Source organism: Agelaius tricolor, unplaced genomic scaffold, assembly GCF_023055355.1.
Source record: "Agelaius tricolor isolate 1412-34295 unplaced genomic scaffold, bAgeTri1.0.p SCAF_5, whole genome shotgun sequence".
Classification (NCBI taxonomy): Eukaryota; Metazoa; Chordata; class Aves; order Passeriformes; family Icteridae; genus Agelaius; species Agelaius tricolor.
In genome coordinates this window covers 17,391,155-17,415,572 of record NW_027269265.1, presented here as the reverse complement: position 1 = coordinate 17,415,572, position 24,418 = coordinate 17,391,155, and the positions used below count along the sequence as shown (strand labels likewise).

The following is a 24,418-nucleotide window of genomic DNA, read 5'->3' as shown; positions in this document are numbered from 1 at the left end:
GCAGGTTTCACTAGTAAATAGTAAATACAAGATTACCTGTTTGAAAGACTTGCTATAATGCAAATCTTTGGGCAGTGGAGGGATTAGAGGAATTTAGAAAATTTTTCTTCAAACTGGAAAATAGTAAGAAACCAGCAGGAAATTAGGGATTCTACCAAAGCTGCAAGGAAAAAAAAACCAAACCTAAGTCTTTTATGCTTACAGTAAAGGAAAATTAATAACTTCTTTTTGCAAGTAGGGAGAGATTAATGGAGTTGGAAGATGGTGTCCTGCAGCCTCTCAACTGAAGAGGCAGGATGTCTTCCCCAGCACATGACTTTTTATAATGTCTGTGGGCTGATTTTCTCTCTTCTGCCAGCTGAGTGTGTTTAACCTGTAATACAGCTCAGAACTTTAATTTTTTTTTTTTAATAGTGTGACTAAACTTAATATTGCTTTTACTTTTCTGATTGTAGCAAATGATGACTAGACTGCTTTGTTAGATTAGCTACTGTGTAAACAGTAATTTGCAGAGTTTTCTCTCTGGTATTATTGCTTGTTTTTCCTTCCAGTATTACTAATTTATGAGGACAGATTTGCAATTATTAATAATTTTTGTTAATTGCTCCTTTCAAAACATTTGATCAGCTTTAATGGTATTGTATTTTAATGTTCCTTTTAGTTTATTTGCTTTTAATATGGTGTGCCCTATGTTTGTGCAGTTACTTTTGTCAAATACTTATTTTCAAAGAGTGGAAGAAATTGATTTGACAAGAGTTTGTTTGACATATGCCTGACAAGTCCACAATGATTGTTGTATTAGAGCTTTGCGTGTTCTTTAGATTTATAAAGTTTTGAATAAGTTTTGAGTTTTCTTCTTAATTTGCAGAAGTACAGTGTTGTTCCCCTAAAATCATACAAGATGAGAGACAGAGATCATAAGTGTTCTCTTAGGTTGAAACTAATGGTATGAGTTGTTTTAATTTGTCTCAAGCCTTGTTGCCAGTATCTTAAGATAGAAAATTCTTTCAGTATTTGAAGTAAGAGAACCAAATCCTGAAAGAGGTGGTGTTGTAGAAAATTAGTTATTCCTGTCTCTGTTTATGAATTGGATATGTCTGTACAGTTAAATTTCCAGGATTTTGTGATGGCTTAGTCCTGGCTTGCAGCTCAGCACCACAAAGCCACTTGGACTCCCCCACCCTCCTTCCTACCCCCCATGGGGGAGGAAAACTTGTGGGTTGAGATAAAGACAGTTTATTAATAAAGCAAAAGCTACTCATACAAGCAAAGCAAAATTAGTTTGTTTACCCCACCCTGGGCAGGCAGGTGTTCAGACATCCCCAGGAAAGTAAAGCTCTATTGTGCCTAATGGTTTCTTGGGCAGATAAAGGCCATCACTCTGAATGACCATTTCTTTCATCTTTTCTTTCATCACCATTTCTTCCCTCAGCTTCATGTGCTGAGCATAATAGAGTATGGTCTGGAATATCCCTTTGCTCAGCTGGAGTCAGCTGTCCTGCCTGTGTCCCCTCCCAGCCTATTTACTGGTGGGGTGGTGTGAGAGGCAGAAAAGGCTGTGTGTGACAGCTGAAATATCTGTGTGTTTGTGCTCTTTCTAGCACAAATCCAAACATGGCCCCATACTAGCCAGCATGAGGAAAATTATCCCACCCAAAACTAGCATGCATTTTCCCTTTTTAATCCTTACATGTTTGTGCTGTCCTACTAGGGAAAACATGGCCAAAATATATTTTCCCCGTTCTGATTTTAACTTTCTAAAATAGGAGTTTCAATCACTTTAGATGAAATCAAACTGCAGTTATAGTGCTGTAGGTAATAGATAGAAGTGGTATTACTCTTGCTAAGGCACACTATTTGTATCTCTCTTAAGGAAGCAAAAAGGCAGTAGACTGAGATAGTATCTCAGTATAACTGCAGTTAGTGGTGAGGGGAGAAGTTTGTCCCAGGGTTAAGCAGTGAGGTAAATCTAAAGAAAATAAATTTTAAATTCCCAGTTTTTCCTGTTTTTCATTTTTACAATTTTATTGGAATTACCCAAGTATTTTGGTCCCATAAACTTAAAGATGCTTGTCTAAACTGTCAGTTGTGAGAGAAAAGCTATTAACCAGGGTGGTTGAGTCATGACTCAGCCTTATAATTTGTATGTATGGGAACTGTGGAGTTCGTAGGGGAAGACAAGTTAAGTCAGCTAATTCTGTATCATATATATCTTCATCTGTCCTATAGAAAGATACTTTGATGTGGTTTGCATCAAAACATAAAGAAGTCTGATTTGCATCAAATGTGCAGAGTGTTTCAGCTTTTACCCTTTAAAAATACAGGACCAGTTCTCAGAGGTTTTTTTCCTTGATCAGGGGAGATAGGTTTGTTAAAGTAACTAGGTCCTCACCCATGAAATACAAAGCCTCTTAATTTTAAGTGCACTGTATGCAAGTGTTAGTCATGAAAGTCAACATAGGTAAATAATTCCAGCCCTTCCAAGTCAGTCTGCTCAGGCTTTTAGAGGAACACAGTGCACTTAAGTTTTTCAGAGTAAATTGATCCTTTTTGATTTGCATATTAGAATAGAATGCTGAGTTAGGGAAGCAGGATTGTGACAACTGAAACCAGAGTCTTCCTTCAAATCTGTGGAAAGAAATGTCTCTGGGTAAAGGAAAGTGTGTTAAGAAGCTTTCTTCCTGAATTTGCATGAGGACTAACAGCTGTGAACATAAAGTGCTTCTTAATGCTGTGGCTATATACTTTCAGTTATGTACATATATTTACTGCTTGCTTGCACTTTAGTTCTGTAACATTGATGCTGAATCAGCCTAGCAGTGGTTTGTTATTTTAATCTAGGGGTTTTTTTATATGCACATAGATATGATCTCTATTCTCTTAAACCCTCAAACTTCTCAGTGGCTTAGGGGCACGGAAGGGGGAAGAGGAAGAGTAGCAGCAACAATCTACCCGTTGCTCCCTGCCTTTGTCATGGATAATAAACTGTAGTAAACTCAGAACTCTGTGAGGTTTAGTTTGGTGCCAAACTCAGTTGCTTGAAGTCATAACCATTGATAGTCTTCAAAGAATATGTGTTGTCTACAAGTTTAGACTTAGTTCCTTAAGTGCTATCTGGAACAGAGAAATGGAAAAAAATTGTTAGGAGAACCTGACACACTGAGGAGAATATCTCTTTGGGCTAGTTTTAAGGAAAAAAACCCTCGCCTTCTGACTTCTAGTAGAATTGTTAACAGTTCAGTTAAATGTGGTATTTTAAGATTTTTTCTAGGAGAAGTATTGAGTGTGAGAAGTATAAGTAGCGTTCCTGAAATCATGGTGCTGTTGTATGGTATTTTTTTATACCTCAAAATAAAACCATATATGAAAAGAATTCCTTTTGCTTTTCTAGCAAATGGTCAGCAGAAGTCACGGGTCGAACTCATGCTATACCTCACATTAAGACTTACATGAGACTCTCTCCTGACTTCCAGAAGATTGCTTGGTTCTTGGTAACAAGGTAAACATCTAACCAGTACAGCTCTCACTTAAGAACTTTATATATGGGTTTTTTTGTCAGCTGCAGGCCCAGGTGAGTTACTTCCATAACCCACATAGAATTTCAATTAGTGATATGAATTTTTGTCCATATTTCATGTTTCTCCATTGCATTGCCCCATTTGAGGCTGCAGATTGAAATGATTATGTCAGAAACAGTTGATAATCACACTAAAATTTTGTCTGAGTAGTGACTACCAGTTTTGGGGTTCAACACCAATTAAAGTGATAAATATTTTTAAATTTGGGTTAAGTTTCTTAAAGATATGGTGTGCTATAGTATGAATGTGCTGGTTTCTACAAAACAGGTAGAGTTTGGTTAGCTGAAGTTGTACTTGGGCTGCCCTACTGTAATAAAACATAAAGATACATAGAATTTGGAATCTGATCTTTTGTCAGATTGAGTGGCTTAGCAGTCTGCCTGGAAGTATAAGCTTTATATTTCTGTTGTTTAGTTGTTAAAAAAGCCAGAAGAGGAAGCAAGAATTTCTTGACTTGAAGGAAGAATGACTTGTTGTAAACGAAAAATACAGATATGTTTCAGTTTTTATGCAACCCTATATTCTACAGATTATGATCTGTCCGTCCTTACTTTTAAATGCTCAGTTACTTTAATATTTTTTTCTCTTTATATTTGGTCTCTTTAAATTTCATCACTCATTGATACTGTTGCTTGCCATAGTGGTAATGATTAGTGTGCTTTTTAAAAGGTTTTAAGTCATTTAAATGTGATGCTCACTCCATCTAATACAGAAATTCATGGTTGCTTTATTTTCTTCTGATGTTTCTTTTGCTCCACCATTTGCTGTTACCAAACAGTATCCAGTATGTCCATCAGGTGAAACATAAGGTGTAAATTTTGTATTGTGCTGTAGAAGTAGGTTTTGACAACAGAATTGCATATATTTTTGACTCCCAAATTGATCTACATTGTGGTAGATACTGATGAAAGATTAAATACAGAATGGTGCTGAATAGCAAATTGAAACAAAACCTCTTTGTATTTGTTATCATAAAAACCTCTTAAGTATTTATCATAAATAGATCCAAGAACAAAATGCCAAGAGCAAAAGATACTGTTTAACACTCTGTACTAAATGTAAAATGCAAACCCACTCTGTACTGAAGGTATTGCAACTAGTCCTAACTGAGTTAGCCTTTAATCTTTATAAGTCATCAAATTGAAGCTATTTACCAGTACCAAATTCCTTTCTGAAATGTGCAAAGAAGATTCAAAAGGCTGAATTTGTCTTGTAGATCTGTATGACAGAAATAGGCTTGTATAATTAACCACATGTGTTATATGAATGCCTTTCTACATATTGTCTCTGTTGCTCCCACTGTGCTGTAAAAATAACAACAAGGAATAACAACCAAGTCACTTTTTGTGAGAAGACTTTTCTGATTGAATTTAAGTTCTGCTAGAAGGACATTGCTAGGCTATGTTCTTGAAGCGTTTTCTGCATTGAAGATTGTGCCTCACTAAAATGCTTTGTTTCTCTTCACAGTGCCAATCTATCTAAAGCAGCCTGGGGAGCTCTGGAGAAAAATGGCAGCCAGCTGATGATCCGTTCCTATGAACTTGGGGTTCTTTTCCTGCCTTCAGCATTCGTAAGTCCATAGTACAAGCACAAATCCTGGGATATCATGAAAATCTGCAAGTATTTATGAATACAAGCATAACTGAATAATCTGATCAGTAGGTTCTGTATTTCCAGATAAAAAAGTTAATAGCAAATTGGATTTGTGAGGTATTCATAGTCTTGTTTTCCTACACAGCAGGTATAGATTTGGTATTGCTGTGACTTTTTTCCTCTGACTGACAGGCAATAATATTTTGAAATTGTAACATATACCTAAATGTTATTGGAAAGGATGATCAACTCTCTTCTTTTGTGCTTTTTAAAACTGGCCTGTGAGTGCATATTCACATTAATGTAAGGGGGAGGTGTGTGTGTGTTGTAACTTGAGAAACGATTCCTAATCTTGCACTAGTCGCTGTTCTTGCTCATTCTCTGAAATGCATTTCCAGTCACGTGACTCTCTCTTAATATCAAGTTCCTTATTGATCTACACTTCCTGGTTTTTAGCCCTCTATGAAATCCTCTGGTAGAAAGTCCTTAATTATACATTGTATTTAAGAAAAAGGCTTCCCTTCTTTGTTTAGGTTGGGTTTTGTCTATTACCTGATGGGGGGAGAGATGCAAGATGTGGGTGATTCCTCCTTCTCTCTGATGAGCTGACGATACCAAAGTGTTCTCAACAGCAGTTAGTCTATGATCACAAACCATTCAGACTTCTTCCTATGTGAAATTTCTTCTTTCCAGGGAAGACCACTGCAATTTTCTCTGAAAAAGTATTTGTATGCTAAAAGTCCTTAGAAATATTTTGCTGATAAAGAGTATTTATTTCCTAGATAATGTTCACAGATGATCACATAATGTTCTGTCATTTCTACTGATTAGTAATGTAGTCCCAAATGAATATTTACTAATATTATGACATTGTAAAAATGTTTGCCTTCCCTAACTGGATAATTGTAGTCTCCTGAGATTGCATATTTAGATTGATGGTTTCTGACTGCAGCTAAAGAATTCCTGTATCCCACTCTTGACCTTTATAATGAGTTTGCATAGTAGTGAGGTCTCTGATATCATGAACCTTAGAGATGTTTTTCTCCAGCATCATTTATGTGGAAGAAAATGTGTTTATCAGAGAGTGAAACAAGAAAAATCCTACAGCTTCTTTTAGTAGGAAGCATTGTTTTTTATATCAGTGAGCTCTAAAAAAAGGAAACACCATTTGTGTAAACAACTATTAATAACAGAATAATGAAGCATTGGGCAAAGTTGTGCAAAAATTTGACATTTAACAGCAACTGACCTGAAAGGGATAATGTTCTTGCAAGTTGGATATCTCTGGGTATTGCCAGGCATAGAATCTATGGTACTGGTATATTTGTACCTAGTAAATTATGGGGTTTGTATAAACATAACTGATCACCAGATGACCCAGTCATGTAACTTTCTAATAATAACTTCCTCAGCCTGTCTTTGTGGGAGAGGTGCTCCAGCCCTCTGATGATCTTTGTGGCCCTTCTGTGGGCTTGCTGTGATAGGTCCATGCTGGGGGCCCCAGAGGTGGATGCAGCACTGCAGGTGAGGTCTCATGAGAGCAGAACAGAGGAGCAGGATCCCCTCCCTTGCCCTGCTGGCCATGCTGCTTTGGATGCAGCCCAGGACACAACTGGCTCTCTGGGCTGCAAGTGCACATTGCCAGGTCATGTCTGGCCTGTACCCCAACTCCTCCTCCACAGGGCTGCTCTCAGCGACTACTCTCAGTCTGTGCTCCTGTCTGGGGTTGCCCTGACCCAGGTACAGCGCCTTGCTCTTGGTTTTGTTGAAGCTAATGAGGTTCTTGTGGGCCCATTTGAGCTTGTCCAGCTTCCTGTGGATGGCATTCCATCATTCAGGTGTGTTGACTGCATCACTCATCCTGGTGTCAAGACAAGCTTGCTGAGGGAACACTCAGTCCTGCTGTCTGTGTTATTGGTGGAGGTGCTGAAGAGCATCAGTCCCAAGACAGCACCGAGGGACATCATTTATCACCAGCCTCCACCTGGATATAGAACCATTGACCACAACTTTCTGGCTGTCTTCATTCCCTTAATTGTACTGGCATCAGTGCTGAGTGGATTCCTTATCCCTTAAACCAGCTCAGACTGGACAAAACAAAACAGGACAGGTTTCCATGAAGCAGCTCAACATGATCAGGTAAGGGCTAATGCAAGGAAGAAGTAGGAAGGACAAATTCAAGGGGCACAAAGGTGACTGGGGAAATCATATTGAGGTACCTTTCTTTCAGCCTGGTTCTGGAACCAGAGCTTATAGAGAATGATGGTCCATGAAGTTTTGGATAGAAAATAGGAATAAATGGCTAGGATCTGGGTAAGAAAACATGATGTGCAGTATGAAGTAGAGCCAAGTTTCCAGATCTTTCCCTTGTGTCACTCTGGTTACTTCAAAATAGCCATTGTTGGGGGAATAGAAGGCTTTACTTTATCGTATCAAAGGAACATCTCAAAACTCAGTGGTCAAAAGCAGACACTTGTGGGAAAGTATAATGGCCAGGCATTCATGTAGTAGTTTGTCCCTGCATATTTCATGACTTAGAGGCCTAACCTGTGAGCATCTCTTGTCTGTTCTTAAATGTCTGTAGGCTTTTGGCAGTCACAGTCTGCTCTGGCTGAGTTCCACAGCGTAATACTGTCACATGAGGCAGTTCTGAAAGTTACTCACTTGAAGGTTTTTTTTCTTCTTGCACTGAAAGATGCAAGAACCATGTGATCCCTAATCATCCCTTTCATACCTCTCTTACCAGACACCTTTATCTTTGTCTAGAATGATGAGTTCTTATCTTGCTCAGTTGTTCCTAGGGAGGAGATTTTTTTGATCACTTTTACTTTTCTCAGGTTTTTTTTTTCCCTCTGTATCATTTAGGTTGGGAGGGTGGTAAGTAGAGGGACAAAGCTTGTACTTAAAATGCAAATATGATTCTAGAGAAACAGATCCAGATATAAAAAGATGACATAATGATGTTCTCGGTGTTCTCACTGGTCTGTTTGGCCTGCTGTATTTTTACAAAGTGGTGTGTAACAGGTTAGCTAACCATGGTGTGAATACAATGCTTTCTCTCTACAGTCCTCACCTCCCTTGTCTTTGTCTTTCTTATAGAAAGCTCCTATGCTTTCTATAATTTCTACAGCTTTTAGATGGCTGTACTAAAACCTGTCAGTGTGCACAAGATAATCTTATGTTTGAGTTTCCGACCTCTCAGAGCACAACTTAATTGAAACTCATTTAAAACTTGCAAGAATATATAACAGTACATATTTTGGATGAGAATACTTAGTTCTTCCCCAGTTTCCTATATATTGATAATTAATTGTGAAGACTGGCAACCAGAAGAGAACAAGTCAGCTGATAATCACATGTATGTGATATCCCACAGTATACGTGGGAGCAAAGGAGGGAGAGACACTGCAGCTGCTTTCCTTTCTTCACTGAGAAGTGCATGCCTGCAGAGACTCTTGGTAACAAGGAGGTAGTCAGACAAATACTGATACTGGGTTTATGTACATGCAGTCATCTGATACTCAAGTTCCACTGCTTACTTTATAATTTCTTATGCATATGCCCTGCAGTTAACTGCATAAAAGTGCTTCGTTGATAATTTTTCTGCTAGTCACGCTGGTTCATTGTGGTTTTAGAATGCTATGTGGTGGGGTAGTGTTAAGTGAAGATAACAGAGAACTGGGAATAGACTAAAATTTTTAGAAACAGAAATGCTTGTTCACAGCTAAAGCTATGCAAAATATAAACTACATGCAGTGCTTTGAAACATAACTGAGCTTTCCTAGGCCTCAAGGGACTCACCATTCTCTAGCTATCAGAATGCTGATTTAATGCTGCCAGTTTCTGATAGTTCTGTTTCTTTAGGTTATTTCATGCAGTATTATCACAAAGTTCATGACAATTATTCTGGTAGAAGTTAAGACTTAGCATCATAGAATCATTTAGGCTGGGAAAAGACCTTTAAGATTATATAATCCAATTAAAATATTCCTGGCTGTGATGGAAGTTGAACCCATGTCCCAGAAAAGACTGGAGCCTTAATCCAGCACCTGGGACTACTTGGCCACACTACCCTGGTGTATTTGCATAGCACACACTTCATGTCACTTATCTTAAGAACTCCTCTAGCTCTGCAGTTTGTGCCTTCTATTTTCTGCTGAATACAAATTTGGAAGTGGGTCGTTCCTCACTTGCTATCAGCTGACTGCCAGCTTTTGTCTTTTTTTTTTAAATGCTTCCAGAATTATGCTTTGAGGTTGGGTTTTGGCCTGGTGTGCTAATACAGACTCTCAAAAATATGTTGAATAGTTGTTCCCAATATAGCAGCAGCTGTTATCATTTACAGTTCTAGTGTTTAGGGAAAAATCAGCTGATGCTGGCATTAGATCACAAGCTTCTATTGAGTAAAAAATAATGTTTATAAGAAAGATTGTCCTGTGTTTCAACTACATTTCCCTTTCCATCTCCATTTCTCACCTCCTACATCCACACTCTCTCTTTTTCAACTTGCTCTTTCAGCTGCTGGGGATTCCTTTCCAGAGGCTGAGATAAAGTACATCTTTAACAGGTAAAACATGCAGTGAGAATGCAATGACCAAAAAGTATGGAGTTCTGGAAAGCATGTTCTAGTAATTATTTTGTTTGAAAAATCTTGGAAGTGGCTACTGGAAAGCCTTTTAAGTAAATGGTTCTTCCTCACAGCTTGTGTGTCTGATAAGATGCTAAGATAATTAGAGCTTGACTTGGACTAGTATAAAAATTTGTGAAATACCTAAGTCTTTTTAGAGGTTTGTTGAATACGATACTGGCTCAGTCAGCTTTTAGAAATACAAGCTCAGAAATATAACAGATGCTATTAAAATGAAAACCCACCCATAATTCCTACCTAGTGCTGTCAAATCCTGTAATTATATCTAGATAATCAAACTCAGACAACTTACAACAATGTTTCAGATTCTGAAGTGCTGTATTTGATGTTGAATACTCACTGGAGTGAAGTGCTGTTTTGTACTTGACTCTGGGTCTGGGTGTGTGAACTGGATTAGAGATCAGCCAGGCATTAGCATGTGATATTCAGAACTGAACTGCTTAAATTTCTGCTGTGTTTGAATAACTGAGCCAGGCACCTTCAGCCATAGCTCAACTTAGAGCAGAACCAAAATCAAGTCAGTTAAGCTCTTTGACTGTAATATCAACTTCCAAGGCAATGTAGTACCACTTTCTTCTTTGGTTTCTCTAGTTATAGATGAAGTCTTTTATCCCATGTAAAATGGAGTGGGAAAGCTAATACAACGTAAGTAAACCAAGATTTTGTATGCAGACTTCAAGATGTTAAGCCTTGCTTTATGTGTTCACAGAACTGCCACAAGGTTTTTAAATTCTAGTGTTAAAGACACCCAGACAAATACTATCCAAACCAAGAAACTTTGGGTTTAGTTTGTCACTGTTGGCTTCCTATTAAAAAAAAAAAAAATCTTCTGGTACAGTTGGATAAAGTTGTCTTTGGAATAATTGTGCCCAGTGTTGAGGAAGGATTTTGCTGTGTATTCTGCTGGCCTGATGAGCCTGGCCCCTGTAAAGTTTGTGTGCATCCTTAATTCTGTGCTGCTGAAACCAGCAAGTTTTTAAAGTTTTGTCAAAAAGGACTATTTTTCTGTTTACTGGCATTGGAAATATTATTCCCGTAATCATCCAGTGGGATAATCAGTTGTCTCCTGTTAAAAGTTACTTCAGTAGGATCAAAATTCTGTAATGGCATCAGTCTTAATTCCCACTTCAGTAGGGCTAGCAATTCTTACCTTTATCTTGTGATCTCTTTTTTTTATAGCCTGCAATATACTTTTGAATGTTTTTTGCCCCAAACACAAAGCTGGAAGGCAGTGTTTGAAAAGCTGTTAAACTTCCTTTTCCCATTCTTCCCAATGTCTGCTTTTTCAATGCATGATGCTAAGGCACTAACAGAAGCCATATCAGCACCTAAAGTTTTAAAAGTACAAAAAAATTCTTCCCCAATTGAGATAACTATTTTTATCAGCATTTCAAAATGTATTGCTGTAAGTTCTTCTAGTTGAAGAGCAAAATAAAGCTGCTGAGGGAAAAATTCTGAAAGAATAGAATATGGCAGAGGAAAATTTATAAGTCAGACAAATTTTTTTATGCAAGATCCTACTGGTTTGTTTTTTGGAAACCATAGTGAGAGCTGTCAACATTCAGGAAATGCTCAGAACAGACAAAGTGTGTGACTTACTTCAATTTCTGTGTGAAGATAGACACATGAGTTATTTTTAAAAGCATGTGAATCTCCTCAGAGAGCCTTGTTAAAGAATATATTCCACAAACTAGACACATACTCCAGTGTGTTTTGAGGAAAACCCAATGTCTTTTCTTAGATAAATATTTCCTGAATGGAAGGTCTCTATAGGTTAAATTCTGACAGACAAAACTGTTCTGGGATGAACTGAGTCAAGCTGCAATGGGGGACAGCATCAGAGGAAAGAGAAATACAGTTGGTGAGTACTGAGGAAGAAAAGGCTGAGAAAGCCACAGTTGTAGAACAAGAGAAGGAAGTAAAATGCCTGGAAAGAGAAACAACTGAAGAAGTAACAGGGCATGGGGTGTAGAAGAAATGAAGCAGAAACAAAAATACTGCTAGTTTGAAGAAAACAATGAATAACAGGGAGGAAAAAAAAAACAGATGAAAAATGTCCTTACTTTGTATGTAGAGGCTGAAGTAGGTTGTGCTTTACTGTGCTTTGTGATAGTCAGGGTTTCATAAATGTCCAACTCAGATGGTGCCAGGCAGCAGCTTTGTAATTGTGGTGCTGTCGATCGGGCACGTGAAGTTTGTTGTAGCATAAAACCATCTCACAGTATGGCAGAGGAACCTTCCCTGCTGTTCCACACGTCTTCCATACGTGATGTAGAAGACCAGAGAAAAGCTCATGAGATGCCTGGGCAATCAGACCACATGTCACATACATGCTGACAATTTAAGTACCTATGAATACACACCACCCAGACCCTCCTGCCAAGTGCAACCTGACTGCTGTGAGTTATGAAAAAATATCTTTCAGCATTTACACAGTTCCTGTTGTTTGCGAGCTATAGAATTCCTGGGATATATCATGTTCTTTCCACTACAAACAGAAGTATGGTTTTTGCATTTTTACATGACATTTCTACCAATTCCTGAGTGATTCAAATTCATTGGAAGTAAGGCTATACAACTTGATTGCATTTTGTGTAAGTAATTATGGATTTTTTCCAGTCATTTTCAAACCCTTTGATGTTTATGAGCTTTTAAAAACAATCTTGCATATTTACATTGGTCTGTTTTGAACATAGTAGTTGTTACCTCAAGGCTAAGTTCCACAAAATGCTGTAGGCTGGTTTTAATGCAGATTATCAAAATATCTCACTGAAATGATATAAGAAAGGGACATTGAAACTGGATTTTCTTTCACGCAGTCCTTTAGCATGGACCTTGTTTGTTTCCTCTGTTCTTTCATTTAAAGGGCAGTGGCTTTTGCCTAGTCCTTGAAATAATATATAATGTTTCTTACATCATAACCTATAGTTTGCTCTTACTTTGGGTAATGAGACAAAAGGTGCATCTATATTCTAAAGGAGATTCTTTAACTGACTTGCTAGAACTGCTGTCTGACATTGTCTTTGGCAGCTCTCCTTTTTCTAGGTTACTATTCTTCTGGAATATTAAAGAAGAAAGCACAAGGCTGCATTAATTCCCATGCTTTGTGTGGTCATATGTGGATGTTGCTGTCTCCAACTTAAAATGATGACATTTGATGGTGTAAAACTCCAGTGAAGAAAGACTTGCAGTATTGTGTATAGCTGGGACTCTCCATTCAGACAAGTGTGTGTGTTTGAATACCACAGGATTTTTTGGTAATTAGGATGCTTGCTTGTACTATCACAAAACAGTAATGCTGTGAAATTCAGACTGGTGGACCATAGAGCTTGAATCAAGTGTAAGTTATAACTGGACATGAGCAGCCCAGAGAGCCAGTTGTGTCCTGGGCTGCATCCAAAGCAGCATGGGCAGCAGGGGAGGGAGGGGAGTCTGTCCCTCTGCTCTGCTCTGTTGAGCCCCACCTGCAGGGCTGCATCCAGCTCTGGGGTCCCAGCACAAGAAGGACCTGTTGGACTGAGTCCAGAGAAGAGACACAGAAACGGTCAGAGCTGGAGCACCTTTCCTGTGGGGAAAGGCAAGAGAGAGCATGGGGCTCTTCAGCCTGGAGAGGAGAAGGCTCCAAGGAAACCTTATTGCAGCCTTTTAGTACCTAAAGGGGGCTTATGAGAAAGGTGGGGACAGACTTCTTAATAGGAACTGTGGGGGATAGGACAAGATGAGTGGTTCTAAACTAGAAGAGGGTATGTTTAGACTAGATCTAAGGAAGGAATTCTTTACTGTGAGGGTAGTGAAACGTTGGCACAGGTTGCCCTGAGAGACGGTAGATAGCCCATCCGTAGGAACATTCAGGATCAGGTTGGATGGGGCTTTGAGCAACCTGCTACTAGTGGAAGATATCCCTGTCCAGTGTACAGGGATTGACCTAGATGACTTTTCCAGATCCCTTCCAACCCAAACTATTCTTTGATTTTAGTAAGAAAAATAGTTGCAGTAATATCTTACAAATAAAGAAACTTGATAGCCTTTAAATTTCTAGTCTGTTCTAATCAAACTACTTGATTGACAGTAAGCTATTTGAAAGCTCAGAACTAAGAGATTTTGCTTTTGTGTAACTCACTGCAGTTGGGATCCAATTTCTCTGGAGAAGTAGCTAAGCAATACCATCTGCCCAAGTTACTCAAATCACTTTAAATGTGTCTACCTTTGTACTGTATTGCATTTCTCTTTTTTTAGTCCTTAACCTTGTTTGACAGTAATGCTGTCATTCTAATACAAGTGTAGTCTTTGAAGATTTTGTGCAAGCAGTTTCAAATCTTCATTAAATTTTTTGTGTCTGTGGATGATGTTACCCAACATGTCTGAAAAACACAGATTTGAAGACTTGCTTCTATAACACCAAGTGATTTCTAGTTTAGTCCATGAAATATACTGAGCATCCAGTTAATGTGATCAGAATGAAACTAAGCAGCAAATAGAAATTTTAGAAGCTTTTCACTTCAGTTAAACATTACACACTGAAGGACTTCACCTAGTGAATATGGAAATAAATTAGTGTATGTGTAGGGGTCTGAGAAGGCAGAATATATCCAATATGGATCCACAAGGCCAAGCCAATGGATGTAATAAAGAGAAGAGCTGAAATAGTAGAAGTAAGAGAAGCTGAGTTTTTAAGACATGATGGTGCTTCATGAAGTATCCAATCTCAGTAAAGGAGGTAGAAAGTTTTGTTCATTAAAATAGCTTACTGAGAAAGTATCTATTGTAGATTAAGTTTGTCTTTTGCCCCAGAAACTAATGAATCTTCTTCTGTGTTTTTCCCTTCTTTCATAGGGATTGGACAAAGGTTACTTTCATGTAGGAAGGGAAAAGCTTCCAGAAAGGAAAGATTCAGCAACATACTTTCCTGTACCTTATGACCTCCCACCAGAACAGTATGGAAGCAAAGGTAAGGTGTGACTTCAGAGGAAAAGTAGGCTTGTATTCTGCATAACCTCATTAATTTTTAGCAGATAACATTTGTTGTGTGCAACATGTACATTATTAACTCTTTCCACATTGCTGTTTTGAGCAATTGCAGTCGATCACCTCCAATAGTCAGCTGAACAGCAGAAAGCCATTTGTGGTCAGCAGATGTATCTTTAGGGCAAAACATTTAAAGAATAAAAAAAATCTGGTAGCTGACAGTACTACTCAATATCTAGATAAATAAATCATATGGTTACATCAATCTCCTGAAGGTCTCTGTAGTTAACCAACAGATTCAGGCTGTCATAATAAAAAAAAACTATTGCAAAGCTCAATATATCGATGATACTAAGATAAATGAAACCTATAGACTAGCAGTATGAGATGAGAGTTCCTTGGAAAGGAAGCTGAAAATTATCCAGTCTGGTGTTTGGGAATCATGCACACAATAGCCTATAAATAAAATTTCTTTGTGTCTTTAACAGTACTCAGATTTTTATTTTCTTGTAGAATCTTCTAAATGAGTACTGAGATTTTGTTGTATAACATTTTCTCATTGAGCTCCCATCGTCACATCTCAGTTGCACTATTGCTATTATCTCTCTTGCCAATACAAGTTGCTTACTGTAGTCAAGGAGTTTCACTTCATTTGTGATCTAGATATTAAATGGTTTACTGACTGAGGAAATCATCTGTTGTGTGGAGGGAACTCAACTTCTAATACATAAGTATATCAAGATTTTTTAATAACAATTTGGGGGAGGTCTCAGAGAAGTGCAAAATACATTTTTTTTCCTCATCACATCAGCACTTTGTTGAGAAACAAAGCAAATCCTGTGTTTAAAGCTCAGTACTGGGTGGTGCTTTTTTCTCTTTTTTTCCCCCCCAAACAAGTGGTCATTGTCCTGGTCTTCAGAAATCATCACTTTGTTTGTGAATATTCATATAGATCTCACATTTGTTCCCCATCTGCCTTTCCTCCTTCTTGAAATCTTTAAGTATGATTTTTGCATTGAGAGGAGCAAGATTAGTTCTTTTTCAAATGCCATGCTCATCCAGAGGGAGGGGACAAGAGAGACTGAAGTGCAGTGTGCACCTTTTGCAAATGCTTAAGGAAGAACTTTCCAGATTCATGCAGCAGGGAGTGTTTGCCATGTAGAATGACTTGAAGTCTGGTTATTTGCAACCTTTCTATATATGTGAATACTTGTTGCTTTGAAGCTATCATTTTAAATTAAGTGGAGGTAAGAATCCAGTCTCTGAGTTTAGAAATCAACCAGGAATTCTCTCATCCAGATCTCCACTCACAGTGCAAAAGACACCCATAGGAAGAGGATCACAAAGGTGCTTTCTTTGTGTTTTATCCTTTGCTATTCAACTGTGTATGCCTAGTTTTGACTGTACTGCCATCTGTCATCTTTATGAGAACATGAAGGCTTGAGGTGGCCTGCCAGCATGGATTCTTTGAGTGATACTCAGGCGTTACTCAAAAAGAACTTGTCTTGTTCTCCAGAGCCTCTCTACCTTTAAGTGAAATGTGGTGGTCTTTTAAGTTGTGAGAGAATGTTCAAAAATCTGAGTATAACTGAAACAGTGCTCCACTTGAGCTTTCAGATGATCTTTAAGTAGCAGTGGGACAGGAATGGCCCCATTTTACTGAGTGCTGACTCCACTGCTGGAGTTCTGCTGCTTGTAAATGAGGCAAGAGTGAAGCTGTGGTACCAGCCTAGTAGATAACACTAACTCCAGTGAGGTGCAGTTGGCTTATCAGAAATGAAGCACTGATCTTGAAATGTGTGAAAGGTAGGTATGTTAAAGATGCTTAAGAAATTTTTGGGGCTTTTGTTTCCACCCCACATTCCCCAAGAAGATCAAAAGAATTAACTTTGAGAAGCTTGGCAGTCATTTGCATGTGCAACAGTAAACAGCTGCCATCATACAGTATTTGTGCACAGTCATTGCCTTTCTCTTGTGTTATAGATCCTATTAAAAGTGATGAATAGTTTTAAATTGACCCTGCCATTTTATAAATAACTGAATTATAATTTGTATCAGCAATAGTTCTACACATGACTTATTAAAATACTGTCAGCTGTTTTATAAAATCAACAGCATCCCATTAACAGAACAAAGTTCCAAGTACAATAATACCTTGAGCAAATTTTATTTAGATAGCTACAATTAGAAAGAGCTAAATTAGGGATTGAGACCTCTCAGCATGCTTTAAGGAGGTGACTGGATTTATTTCTGTACATCTGAAGTTTTTCTCTGCCTGCATGTTCTGCTGAATTAAGCAGAGTCACTGCCAGATGGTAGGAAAGTAGGGAAGATGGATAGGTCTAAGCTGCATAATGTACTCTTGAGTGACAGATTCCAGTGCTTGAGTGGGACTGGATTTATTCTGATGTCATAGATAGAGGTCAGTGTTTAAATCTGAATGTATGTTTGAAATCCTCAATGCTTTTCCCAACATTTGCTTTATTCTGTACCCATTTTTTTAACTGTTAATGTTTACTATCTGGTAAGGTATTCACCTGAAATACAAAAGGTACACATGGCTCTCCAGCAGGAGACTGATAAAACACGCTTAGGGAAATAATGGTGCTACATTTTTTTCTTTTTAAGAGATGACTCAAAGTCTAGATATCTTGCAGTTGAGCCAGAAACCTAGAGAGTTTTGGCAGTGCACTGTGACTTAAGTGCTATAGTTTCTTCTGGTTTCTGGTGCCTTTTATTTTTTATATGCTTTGAAATCACCTGTCCACTGTAACAAAAAACCAACCACCTACCCTACTGCTCTCTTCCTGCTGTAAATAGACATATTTTAAAACATTTGCATAGCTGGGATGTGTTTTACTGCAACATATGGAACTACAGTACGAGAATTAAGAACACTCCTGTGGCAAGTAATAATGAGTACTTAGTAGCAGTGGTCCCTCTGCCCCATGTTTAATTCCCATGGTACTTGTCACTGTGCTGTTGTGTACTTTATATAACCCTTCATTACTGATATTATCACTTTCTTACTCTCCTTTCCTTGCTACAGTAATTCTCACTTCCTGTATTGTCAAGAGTTGTCATTGGATCCTGTAAATTTAATTGGATAAAAGTAATCTCAATCAATAGCTATTCCTGTCATCCTTGGTACAATTCCGTTTAATATATGCGTATTACAGATTAATGTCACTGTATTCCTTCAGGGCTCATTTTGTACATGGAGAGAAGAAGCAGGCTAGAGTTACATAAGTTTCTTAATTGAGAAAAATCACTGAAAAAAGGGTTAAAGATTTTTCTGTATTTCAGTAGGAGTAGCCTGCAAGGAGTAGAATAATACCTTGGATTCATAGAACAGCTGCATTTCTGCCACATGTATGGTAGGAGGAAGAGCACAGAGCAGGTTGCAGAGCTAGCAGTTGACTTCTGGTGTGTTGCCTTTTCTCTTTCCCAAGAATGGAAAGAGCTTCTGTATTCTGAGAAGTGGGAGGGAACTGTGTGGTGCAAACCAATAATAGCTACCTTGAGCAAATTTTATGTTGCTCATCTAAAAGTGTAATGTTTGAAGAAGTGAGGGGTAAATGTGAATTTTTCAGAGGTCAGGCAGTGTCATTCTTAGGTACTGAATTCTTACTGACCCTGTGAAAAATATTCATATGTTACAGTGCTTATTTATAATTACATTGGTTTAAGAGAGATGCAGCACAAAACTTGCTGGCACTAGGCCATACCAAATTTGGCTGCATTACTGTACTTGTATTTTATCTGAAATACAATTCTTATACAGCTGGTGAGCATGTTGGGTTATAACTATATTTAAAATAATATCTGGGGGAAAAGCAAAGCCTTTTGAAAACTATCTTACAGTTTTAAAAAAAGAAAACAAAAATGTCCACTAAACTGAAATTGCACATGATGTCAATTGAAAATCAGTGAGAATTTGGACCTTCTTCTTCCCTCCAAAGGGAAAAGAGGAAGAGAACCAAATTTTGCATTTGATAAATCAATTTGTCATGAGTATGTTTCTGCTTTGGTTTACAGATCAACCGTGGATTTGGAATATTCCTTACACTGATGCCCCTGATACACATGGAAATATGTGGGTTCCATCATAAGTGTTTCCAGTACTTTGTGATGTTCCACTTGCTAACACTGAGCCTGCTGTGTCACTTGCAAAAACTGCTTGTTTCTGTTCTGTAAGCTATAATGGTTAATTTGTAGTTGAAACATTAAAATGTTAATAAGGGAGAGATTCTTGGAGAATCTGTAACCACATTATTACAAGTGAAGCTGCTTTTTTTTCATACCTTTTTATATGCTTTTTCTTTACTGTGGTTTTCAAGACAAGAACTGTTCGCAGAGAGTCTCTCTGCATTTATAGCTGTAATTAATTTTAAAATTACTGCTCTGAGAGACTGTCAGTTGACCCCAGTAGCTGGAATAAAGGTTATTATATGGAAAATTCAAATTAAAATAAAGGCAATCTTGTTAATATATCCTTTTTTCTGTCTTCTAAATGTGTACATTTCGGATTGGGTCGGAACTTGTATCTTGCCAGTGTACTCCCAGGTATTTTATAAAATTGACAGCATCCCATTAATAGAACACATTGGTTGTATCAAAAATAGTGTGGCCAGCAGGACCAGGGCAGTGATTGTCCCCCCATGCTCAGCACTTTTGAGGCCACACCTCGAGTGCTGTGTCCAGTTTTGGGCCTCTCATGACAAGAAATTGAGGGGCTGGAACATGTCCAGAGAAGGGCAATGGAGCTGGTTGGAAGGTCTGGAGCACAAGTCTTCCAAGGAATAGCTGGAGGAACTAGGAATGTTTAGCATGTGGAGAAAAGGAGTCTCAGTAGAGATGTTACTGCTCTCTACAGTTACCTGCAAGGAGGTTGTAGCCAAGTGGGAATCAGCCTCTTCTCCCCAGGTAACAAGTGAGGGGACAAGAGGAGCCTGAAGTTTCACCAGGGAAAGTTTAAATTGGATATTAGGGGAAAATCCTTCACTAAGGGTTGTCAGGCATTGTTCAAATTAGTTTGTTAGGGTCAAGGTTATGATGTTCCTTAACTATGTTCCTGAAGAATTTTTGCTCAGTATCAGAAGTAACGGAGGGCTGGTTTATTTGCTTCTCTGTCAGGATATTTCATTAGGCATAAAATTGGCTCAGGAGTACATTGCAGCCATTCCATAGCTTCACCAAAGAAAATCAGTGAGTTTTGGTTAAGTGTACCAGCTAATCACCCAAAGGAGACCTCTAATTAAAATGTACTGACACGTCAATGAGAGTAACTAAACGTCTGCATGAGTCTTCCAAGTAATTTGATGATGCATTAATAGTAATTCTACTCTGACCAGACACTTACTAGTAATCATTATTGGGGTACTCAGTGACTGTTAGCTTTCTTAATTACAGGGCTGCCAGTCAATATCAACAGAATTGGTAAATGTATTGATTTTTCTTTCCTATTATTTTATAATTGTGCTAAGCCTTACCACCACCAATCTGTTGTCCCCAAATGCCTGCACACACAGACTAGGGAGCTGTGTGCTGGTACTGCTGAGGTAGGGAAAACAGCATGTTTCCTGATAGTGATGCCAAGTGACTGTACTGAGGGTAGTGCCATTGCATTCAGGGCTCAGGCTTGCAAGGTATTCACTTTGATTTGGGGTTTATTTAAATGTCAGCAACATGTTTAACTACTTAATTTTTTTTTTTTTAACCTGAAACCAAAAGTTACTTTTTATTTTTCTTATGCCAGTGAACACACTGTATTTCTGTATTCTACCTTGCTTTAAATGTTATGGATGGCTGACTGATTACACTGTTCCTGCTCTCCACACCCTCCAGTTTTTCCAGCTATTTACCCAAGAGCAGTGGGAAGGGTGACCTGTTTTACAATAAAGTATTCTTTAGAATAAGCCACAGTCTCATTTTCTTTTTCAAGATACCGGTCAATATCAACTTGTTCTTGTTCTATCCTTTAATAGGGAGCATATCCTTAAAAAGCCACCTTCTCAAGAGATGATTAAATCACTGCCAAGATCAAAGTTGACAAATTAGGGGAATTTGCAATTTTTGATGATCAATGACAGTAGTACATGTGTCTTTCAAAACTGCCAGATGATCTTACCTGCTTTAATGCAATAATTATGCCTAAGACAAACACAAAAATGACATTCCTCACTAACAAAAGATGTAAATAAGGAGAAACTCAATAACCTTGAATAATTTGCCTTGGATATTCCTTTGAATAGTGTTATTGTTATTCATATTCTTTTGGGCAAAAAAAATCACATTGATGGTTGCAAGCACCTAAAGGCTCTTTTTCCCACTGTGCTAATCCAAGGCACCCTTGAACAGGTTTGATGGATGGAGCCATAAGTGTGGACAAAGGGTGGTCACTCAGTTCTGCTGCCTTTGTTGGTTGAGCATGCAATGGCTGAGTTCCGTCTTCCTTCTGACTGGCAAAGTGGGAAATATAGGTGGGCTTTGGTTTTTTCCTCTAACAGGAACTGCCAATAATTTTAAAGATACAGCAGCATTTTTTAATGGAAGGATGTTGTTACCGTTAGCACAGTCTGGTTAGTTTGGCTGGCATCTCATCTTCTATTTTTGGCTATTTAATATCTTCCAGTATTGCTGCTAATTTTAATTTCCATGCTAAAGTCTATGCTAAAGACTAATTAAGAGGGAATAAAAACCTGCAGCATGATGTATCACCTATGAATAACAACAAATAGGAAAAAATTAAACATGACTTCCATTTATCCCCGGCTGCTGGTTTACTGTGCAACATAAGAAAAGGACTCATTTTCCCTGTGCCTGCTGCTCTAGCAGTTGTCACACAGGTGGTGATCCTCTCAAACGCTGGCATTGGAACTGCCCACAGTGCGCCCTTAGGGCTCAGACCAATACTCAAATACCTCAGGCTGTGAGACAATCAATGGCTCTTATATGGCGTGTACAATTATCTGCCATTAAGGGACATTTCTAAGATCGTAGTGTTCACTTCCATTGCATTTTGACTGCAACACAATTATTAGAAAATGGGGGGGGGTGGGGGGTGGAGGAGAACGGGAAGGGAAGTGGATGTTATAGTTCATTAATCTGCTTTCTGAAAAAATATATGTAGGTTGTCCTTCCCTGGAAAGAATGTGCTTGTATACTATTACGTTTAGCACAGCTGAATTCCAGCCCCAATTATTTAAAAGTAGAATTCAGCACTGTAGCAACTACCAGATATTGCTGAGTTTAGCTTTTTCTTCTTATAGTGAGAACGATATTTCCAGCATATTTGGATCGACAGCTCTGCTCTTTGAACTTGCAAATACCTAATTTTAAAACCACATAGCAGCTGGAAAGGCTGCTTCTGTCTTCCCTAACAATTTCCCTTCGACTACCATGCGCTGGAGGACCGAGATGTAGCACCTTGTCGGGAAGGCAGTGGGTAACCAGACCCTGTGGAGAAGGAGCTATCCTCTTTTGGCATAGGGCGCTAATTTTTATGGCTTTGATGGGAGGGGATATCACCGACTGACGGGTTTCGTGCCCGGTGGCCTCGGGCACTCCTCGCCCCCACAGCCCGAGCCTGAGGGCGGGAAGGGGGGCGGCCCCCGCCCCTCTGAGGGCTGGAGGCCGCGGGGCAGCCGCCCTCTGCCAGCCCGCCCTGCCCGCTGCCGGCGCTGGGCTTCGGGGGCGGCGGCCGCGCCTCTGCTGTGGGAGCTGCTCCTGGGGGCGCGGCCCGGCCCGGCCCGGCCCGCGGCTCCCCCGAGGCCATGGTGCGGGCGGCCCAGGGGACCGGGCGGCGGAGCCCCGCGGTGAAGCGGAGGGCGGGGGGCGAGCTGCCGCCGGTCCCGCCTCGTCCCCCCCGGCAGGCAGGAGGCGCCTGGCGGTGCCTGTCCCTGCGCCCCGCTCCGACGTGCTCGGGGCGGGGGCAGGAAGGGGATATGAAAGTGGCGGGGACGGGGGCCCCGCGCGGCGGGCGTTGGGGCTGAGGGGCTCCGAGACGGGACGGGACGAGCGGCTCCCTGGCCCTCAGGATGTTCGGCAGCCCGAAGCGCGCCCGCCGCGGGGCCGTGCCGGGGCCGCGCCCTGCCCCCGGGGCGAAGGTGCCGGCCGGCTCCCGGGAGCGCCGCTCGCCGCCGCCGGGCTCCGCGGCGCCCTGAGCCCCGCGTACGGCTGGCGGGCGGCGCCGTGATGCCCGGCGGCGGCAGCAGGGTCCCGACGTAGCGTGGCGGCGCGGCAGCCCGGTCCCGCGGGCGGAGGATGGCGTGTCGCGGCGCCTGCTGCTGCTCCAGCGCGGGTCGCCTCAACGCGGACAACGCGCGGTTCCTCCTGCTGGCGGTGCTGATCGTGCTGTACATGCTGTGCGGCGCCGCCGTCTTCTCGGCCATCGAGCTGCCCACGGAGCGGGAGGCTAAGGAGCGCTGGGAGGAACGCCTGGAGAACTTCACCCGGCGCCACAACCTCAGCCGTGCCGAGCTCCGGCACTTCCTCCGCGAATACGAGGAGGCGAGCGTGGCCGGCATCCGCGTCGATGACATCCGGCCCCGATGGGATTTCACCGGCGCTTTCTACTTCGTGGGCACTGTCGTTTCTACTATCGGTGAGCGGCGGGACGGGCGGGCACCGGGGCGGCGGCAGGGATGCCGGGGATGCGCTGTCCCTCTCCTCCTCGCCGGCTCACAGCGGGCTCGTGTCGGTGCCCGGGCACGGTCCTGTCTCTTCACTGCTCCTTTTTTCGCCTTCTTCCTTCAAAGAGCCGCTGCCGCGGGCGCGCCTCTCGCGGGAAGCACTGAGCTCAGGGAGCGCCGCGGAAGCTCCGGGCAGGCGCTGGGGGCCGAGCTCCGGGCAAGCAGGGCAGTGGACACAAGGATGCTCTTCGCGGGTGCCACTAAAGCCGAAAGCTTTAAACAGTCCTGTATGTCTTTAAATTCTGGGAAACGTTACAGAAAATCTTAGATCTGGTGGTTTCATAGGCTGTACGCTCAGGGCCCTTTCTGAGGATCGTCCGGTCTTAACAAGAACCCTTAAATAGATTTTGTGGTGTCCAGCTGCAAAGTGTACAACGATTGGGTTTCAAACCACTCGGCTTTTTGCTCCTTCAGGCTTTTCAAGGCAGAACCGTCAAGTCGGAGGGCACAGTTTATCTCACTTATCCCGCCTGAATAAACCCAAGTTTATTCGGGCTGAAGGAGCCTTCGGGGGAAGGTGATACTGAATAGAAATTCCGAGCAGTCTGACAGGTGTACATTAAGATGAAAAGGGGTAGCACCAGGAACTGACATAAGCACCCCAGGGAGCCCATGGGTGTCAACAGGAAATCTTCATTTAGGCATCTGCAGACAGCTAAAAGCCTCGGAGGAAGTGAGCTTTCTTTAGTTAAAGACAGGCAATCTGTATGCAGTTATCACTGTGACAAATGGTATCATTAAATCTTAGTAATGGTACAGCCAGTTCACATCAGTCCCTCTCCATGAATGAAATAGACATTGTGGTATGGTTATTTAGTTCTTCAGGAAATCTCCACTAACAGTTAGTTTGTTTTTTTTTCTGAAGAGGAGATTAGAGATGCCTTACTCATGTGGGATATGTAAGAGTTTGCCCTGTCCTGCAACATACTCCTCTCTAATAC

General features: G+C 40.6%; 2 protein-coding genes across 3 annotated transcripts in view; both read left to right on the top strand.

Moving 5' to 3' along the window:
- The window catches only part of TDP1 (tyrosyl-DNA phosphodiesterase 1), a 38,766-nt gene extending 19,489 nt beyond the window's left edge, over window positions 1-19,277 (top strand). For both annotated transcript variants that reach the window (XM_071426636.1, XM_071426637.1), the window contains exons 13-16: window positions 3,392-3,499; window positions 5,046-5,148; window positions 14,653-14,767; window positions 18,823-19,277. In XM_071426636.1, the coding sequence (XP_071282737.1) occupies window positions 3,392-3,499; window positions 5,046-5,148; window positions 14,653-14,767; window positions 18,823-18,896 (400 nt within the window). In that variant the 3' untranslated portion in view covers window positions 18,897-19,277. The remainder of the gene's footprint in view (window positions 1-3,391; window positions 3,500-5,045; window positions 5,149-14,652; window positions 14,768-18,822) is intronic.
- Window positions 19,278-23,039: 3,762 nt separating this feature from the next.
- KCNK13 (potassium two pore domain channel subfamily K member 13) overlaps window positions 23,040-24,418 on the top strand; it is a 53,222-nt gene continuing 51,843 nt past the window's right edge. The window contains exon 1 of the mRNA XM_071426635.1: window positions 23,040-23,389. Within this exon, the coding sequence (XP_071282736.1) occupies window positions 23,050-23,389 (340 nt within the window). The 5' untranslated portion in view covers window positions 23,040-23,049. The remainder of the gene's footprint in view (window positions 23,390-24,418) is intronic.